Below are 6,837 nucleotides of genomic sequence, written 5' to 3' on the forward strand. Positions count from 1 at the left end.
GTGCCAGGACTATACAAAAGAGTGAAATTTTGATCCAGGTAAGTCGATATGCATATATATATAGGTCTTTTATGATTGGTCCCAGTCTAAATAAGCCAAAAATGATCATAATTTGACATTTTTTGATAAAATACAAATTTTTTGAAAATATTCGATGTCGAATCTAGAGTGCCAGGACTATACAAAAGAGTGAAATTTTGATCCAGGTATGTCGATATGCATATATAAAGGTCTTTTATGATTGGTCCCAGTCTAAATAAGCCAAAAATGATCATAATTTGACATTTTTTGATAAAAAACAAATTTTTTGAAAATTTTCGATGTCGAATCTAGAGTGCCAGGACTATACAAAAGAGTGAAATTTTGATCCAGGTAAGTCGATATGCATATATATAGGTCTTTTATGATTGGTCCCAGTCTAAATAAGCCAAAAATGATCATAATTTGATATTTTTTGATAAAATACAAATTTTTTGAAAATTTTCGATGTCGAATCTAGAGTGCCAGGACTATACAAAAGAGTGAAATTTTGATCCAGGTAAGTCGATATGCATATATATAGGTCTTTTATGATTGGTCCCAGTCTAAATAAGCCAAAAATGATCATAATTTGACATTTTTTGATAAAATACAAATTTTTTGAAAATTTTCGATGTCGAATCTAGAGTGCCAGGACTATACAAAAGAGTGAAATTTTGATCCAGGTAAGTCGATATGCATATATATAGGTCTTTAATGATTGGTCCCAGTCTAAATAAGCCAAAAATGATCATAATTTGACATTTTTTGATAAAATACAAATTTTTTGAAAATTTTCGATGTCGAATCTAGAGTGCCAGGACTATACAAAAGAGTGAAATTTTGATCCAGGTAAGTCGATATGCATATATATAGATCTTTTATGATTGGTCCCAGTCTAAATAAGCCAAAAATGATCATAATTTGACATTTTTTGATAAAATACAAATTTTTTGAAAATTTTCGATGTCGAATCTAGAGTGCCAGGACTATACAAAAGAGTGAAATTTTGATCCAGGTAAGTCGATATGCATATATATAGGTCTTTTATGATTGGTCCCAGTCTAAATAAGCCAAAAATGATCATAATTTGACATTTTTTGATAAAATACAAATTTTTTGAAAATTTTCGATGTCGAATCTAGAGTGCCAGGACTATACAAAAGAGTGAAATTTTGATCCAGGTAAGTCGATATGCATATATATAGGTCTTTTATGATTGGTCCCAGTCTAAATAAGCCAAAAATGATCATAATTTGACATTTTTTGATAAAATACAAATTTTTTGAAAATTTTCGATGTCGAATCTAGAGTGCCAGGACTATACAAAAGAGTGAAATTTTGATCCAGGTAAGTCGATATGCATATATATAGGTCTTTTATGATTGGTCCCAGTCTAAATAAGCCAAAAATGATCATAATTTGACAAATTTTGATAAAATACAAATTTTTTGAAAATTTTCGATGTCGAATCTAGAGTGCCAGGACTATACAAAAGAGTGAAATTTTGATCCAGGTAAGTCGATATGCATATATATAGGCCTTTTATGATTGGTCCCAGTCTAAATATGCCAAAAATGATCATAATTTGACATTTTTTGATAAAATACAAATTTTTTGAAAATTTTCGATGTCGAATCTAGAGTGCCAGGACTATACAAAAGAGTGAAATTTTGATCCAGGTAAGTCGATATGCATATATATAAGTCTTTTATGATTGGTCCCAGTCTAAATAAGCCAAAACTGATCATAATTTGACATTTTTTGATAAAATACCAATTTTTTGAAAATTTTCGATGTCGAATCTAGAGTGCCAGGACTATACAAAAGAGTGAAATTTTGATCCAGGTAAGTCGATATGCGTATATATAGGTCTTTTATGATTGGTCCCAGTCTAAATAAGCCAAAAATGATCTTAATTTGACATTTTTTGATAAAATACAAATTTTTTGAAAATTTTCGATGTCGAATCTAGAGTGCCAGGACTATACAAAAGAGTGAAATTTTGATCCAGGTAAGTCGATATGCATATATTAGGTCTTTTATGATTGGTCTCAGTCTAAATAAGCCAAAAATGATCATAATTTGACATTTTTTGATAAAATACAAATTTTTTGAAAATTTTCGATGTCGAATCTAGAGTGCCAGGACTATACAAAAGAGTGAAATTTTGATCCAGGTAAGTCGATATGCGTATATATAGGTCTTTTATGATTGGTCCCAGTCTAAATAAGCCAAAAATGATCTTAATTTGACATTTTTTGATAAAATAAAAATTTTTTGAAAATTTTCGATGTCGAATCTAGAGTGCCAGGACTATACAAAAGAGTGAAATTTTGATCCAGGTAAGTCGATATGCATATATATAGATCTTTTATGATTGGTCCCAGTCTAAATAAGCCAAAAATGATCATAATTTGACATTATATTTCAAGTTTCGTTCTCGAGATCACTGTGTAGTACCGCCTTTGTGCGCTTATTCATTACCACATAGTTCAACCATAAAATAAAATTAAGTAAGTGTATCCATAACAACTGGTTTATTTACCCTTCATTACGTTTTTTGTGCGTTTCAAGTAACATCGTTTTTTGATTTCTCTTCAAAAAAAAAAAAAAAAATCAAATATTATAATCTATCAGATATCAGAAGTAAAACACTAATTTGTTGCTTGTTCATTGATAAAAATGAATAAACGTAAATTGGAAAACAATTCTCATTTGGAGGTACTCCAAAAAAAATTAAAAAAATATCAGCATTTAATTGATCAGGAAATGTCATCAAATTTAGTCGACGATTCTGTTGATAATTCTTCATCTGAGGGTAAATATTAAAATATTAAAATACCTAAATAATTAAAAAAATATATATACCAGCATTTAATTAAATGATCTGGAAATGTCATCTAATTTAGTCATTGACTCTGTTGTTAACTGTTCATCTGAGGGTAAATACTAAAATACTTAACTAATCAATTTTTGATTGTTATTGGGCAACATTTTTTGTTGTACCTTGGGCAACAAATCTTATGTTAATAAGTTGTTGTACCTTTGACTGGGCAAACATGAAAAAAAAAAAAAAAAAAAAAAAAAAAAAAAAAAAAAAAAAAAATTGCGTTAGGAAAATGATAGCTTGTTTTGACCTAGATCTTTTGCTCTTGCAGACTCAGATGTTGACGACCAAGATCAGAGTAGTAAATCTGATATTGAAATGGAAAATGCCTCAGATAAAAACTTGAAGGCGTCAGTGGAGTTGCAGGAGACGAAGGGTTCTGAAGTTCCCACCCTCAGTGAATCGGTGCTCCAAATCCTGGGCTCGGAAAAGAGACTTTTAAAGGATAAATGTTTTGCACCCTGAACTAGCGTCATGCTGGAAAGATTTATTAGCTTCAGGCATGAACAAAGAAGATAAGTCTAAAATGATTGAAACTTATCCTAACAAAGGAAACTGTCCTCTAATTGCACCAACTCTCAATCCGGAATTACTCCCTCTTTTACATAAAACGGCTAAATCTCGTGATAAATTTTTTGCTAATCATCAGGATGTGTGTGGCCGTAGTTTAGTGGCTATTGGTACAGCCATCTGCAATATTTTGAATGATGAAGAGGAACCGGTAGATAAGGAACAGCTTTTAAAGCTTCTTTGTGACTCCAGCAGCATGATGTGTGACCTGTTTTTCCAGTTGTCCAAGTCCAGACGTGCACAATTGTACTCATGTGTTGATGGAAAAAGGAAGTCTGTTCTTGAAGATTCACCCACAGATGAATTTCTTTTTGGCATCGACCTTGCTAAAAGAATTAAGAATGCCTTAGCTGTTGAAAAAACAAGCTTGTCTTTAAAAAATCAAACTCCACGAAGAGATTCAAATCGACCTAAAAACTCTTTAAACTGGAGAAGCCCGTCTGCTTCAAGGATCAGCTCCAGTCAGACGGGCTACAGACGTCACTTCAACAAATCATCAGCTGCAAACAATCACAATCAAATTACAACTCGATCCCGATTAGGGAACCAACTCCCTCCAGCTCAAAATGCTCAGACACAGAAGAAATAAAGGTGAGTCCTACTGCGGGTAGGTTAAAGTATTTCGTACATGCTTGGGCCAAAATCACCTCCGATCCTTTTATCCTTGAGACGATCTCCGGATACAAAATTCCATTTATCTCTACACCAACTCAATCTTCAAAGCCCTCCAATAATCATTTATCTGAAAATAAACTTGAGGTACAGAAGGCTGTGAATGACCTTTTATCAACGGGCGCTATCCAGCAGTGTGCTGAGGAGGAGGGCCAGTTTTTATCAAGAATTTTTCTTGTACCCAAAAAAAATGGTAAAATGAGATTTATCCTTAATTTAAAGCATTTAAATAATTTCATAGAAACTGTTCATTTTAAAATGGAGGATTATAGAACAATTTTAAAATTAATATCAAGAGAATGTTTGATGGCTAATTTTGACCTGAAAGATGCATATTTTATGATTCCAATTCATAAAAATTTCTGGAAATACCTAAGATTTACCTGGAATAATTTCCTTTATGAATTTATTTGCTTACCTTTTGGCCTCTGCACGGCCCCATGGGTCTTTACTAAAATTTGTAAACCTATTATTTGCCACCTGAGAGGGCTAGGTTTAATATCAGTAGTATATCTTGATGATTGGTGGTTGGCAGCCGATTCTACTGCCCTGTGTTCAGAAAACATAAGAATTTCTCGTGAGTTAATAGAATCTTTAGGTTTTATTTTAAATGAGAGTAAGAGTAATCTTAACCCTTCAACATCATGCAAATTTCTGGGTTTTTTATTTGATTCAGTTCAAATGACAATTGAACTTACAGAAGTAAAAAGGTCTCATATACACAATTTAGTATTGAAATTTAGGGATTCCACTCATTGTACTATCAGAGAATTTTCCCAATTTGTGGGAAATATCACAGCAGCCTGCCCAGCAATTAATTATGGCTGGTTTCACTCTAAGGCGTTTGAGCAAGAACGTTATTTGGCCTTACTAAAATCTAATAATGAATACGATCATGCTATGAGTATATCTCCTTCTTTATTAAATGAATTTAACTGGTGGTCGATTAATATTATAAATTCTAAAAATCCTATCAGAAATTCAACTTTCCCTTTCACTATATATTCAGATGCTTCAACTACAGGATGGGGAGCGTCGTATGATGGACAGGTGGCTTATGGGCGCTGGAGCCCCATGGAAAGATCGTTTCATATTAACCATCTAGAACTTTTAGCAGCTTTTAACGGTTTAAAATCATTTGCATCTGATTTTGCTAATTGTAAAATTCTCCTAAGAATTGATAACTCGACTGCAATTGCTTACATTAATAAAATGGGCGGTACCAAGTTTAAACACCTGAGCGTTTTATCCTATGACATTTGGTCCTGGTGTGAATGCAGGAATATATGGATATTCGCTTCATACATTCCTTCTAAGGATAACGTTGATGCGGACAAAGCTTCTAGAATAGAAAATATAGACATTGAGTGGGAACTGTCTTCTGGTGCGTTCGATAAGATAGTTTCTCAGCTGGGCAGGCCAGACATTGATCTTTTCGCATCATCTTCAAATAAAAAATGCAAAAGGTACTGTTCCTGGCATCGTGATCCTGCTGCAGTCACTATTGATGCATTTACAATCAATTGGAAACATTTAAATTTTTTTGCTTTCCCTCCTTTGTCATTAATCTTAAAATCACTTAAGAAAATCCAAATCGATCAGGCTTGTGGAATTGTAGTAGTTCCAAACTGGCGCGGTCAGCCATGGTATCCTGTATGGCTTTCGCTGCTAGACTCAGAACCTATCATTTTTCAACCAGATGTTAATTTACTTCTCTCTCCTTGTAGACAAGTTCAACATCCGTTGGCTCAAAAACTGTCTCTGATGGCTGCCCGATTATCCACCAGGCATTTAAAAAAAGGGGTTTAAATGATGAAGCCATTGACATCATTATCAAGTCCGTCTCTACTTCAACCCTGAAACAGTACTCCAAGCCAATAAAAGACTGGTTTTCTTTTTGCTCACAAAAAAAAAAAAAAAAAAAAAAAAAAAAAAAAAAAAATTGATATGTTTAATCCCAAAGAAGAAATTTTGATTGAATATTTCACAAAAAAATTCAAGGAAGGTGCACGGTATAGTATTTTAAATACTACTCGTGCCGCAATATCCCTTATTTGTGACAAGGAGATTGGAAAAAATCCTTTGTTATCACGCTTTCTCAGGGGTGTTTATAATATTAAACCTGCTAAACCCAAGTATGATAGAATTTATAGTTTAGATCCTTTAATTGAAAATTTAGAGCGACTAAATCCGGTAAATATACTTAATCTACAACAGTTAACAACAAAATTAGTCGTGTTGATAGCATTAGTTTCTGCACATCGTGTCCAAACAATTTCTTTAATTAAGAGAAAGAATATTATTAAAAAGGATGTAGACTATGAAATCGAAATCCCAGAAAAAATTAAAACTTCCAGGCGGGGCGCGTTTCAACCCCTATTAATATTAAAAAAATTTAATAAAAATTCAAATCTTTGTGTGGCATCTACCTTAGAACAATACTTACAGGTTACATCAAATTTAGCCGATAACATTGAGTACTTATTTGTTACAACTCGGAAACCATATAAAAAAGCATCGAAAGATACTATTAGTAGATGGCTCCGATCCTTTTTATTGGAGTGTAAGGTTGGCGATAACTATGCTTCTCATAGTTTCAGACACGCTTCGACTTCAACTGCCTTCAATAAAGGAGTTGACGTAAATATTATCAAAAGTCTGGCAGGATGGTCAGATAAATCAAAGGT

At 32.9% G+C, this 6,837-nt stretch overlaps 1 protein-coding gene across 1 annotated transcript; it reads left to right on the forward strand.

Annotated features, from left to right (window-relative positions):
* Nucleotides 1-2,703: 2,703 nt before the first annotated feature.
* LOC123304825 lies at nucleotides 2,704-3,373 on the forward strand. The gene is made up of 2 exons (XM_044886394.1): nucleotides 2,704-2,839; nucleotides 3,180-3,373. The coding sequence occupies exons 1-2, from the start codon at nucleotides 2,704-2,706 to the stop codon at nucleotides 3,371-3,373; spliced, it is 330 nt and encodes a 109-aa protein (XP_044742329.1).
* Nucleotides 3,374-6,837: the final 3,464 nt, after the last annotated feature.

The sequence above is a fragment of the Chrysoperla carnea genome, unplaced genomic scaffold, assembly GCF_905475395.1.
Source record: "Chrysoperla carnea unplaced genomic scaffold, inChrCarn1.1, whole genome shotgun sequence".
Taxonomy (NCBI): Eukaryota; Metazoa; Arthropoda; class Insecta; order Neuroptera; family Chrysopidae; genus Chrysoperla; species Chrysoperla carnea.

Bases quoted from the DNA above. Each gene is read 5' to 3' on its own strand.
- LOC123304825 (XM_044886394.1), top strand. From the start codon at position 2,704: ATGAATAAACGTAAATTGGAAAACAATTCTCATTTGGAGGTACTCCAA. The intron at 2,840-3,179 runs GTAAATATTAAA...TTGCTCTTGCAG, and splicing joins TGATAATTCTTCATCTGAGG to ACTCAGATGTTGACGACCAA.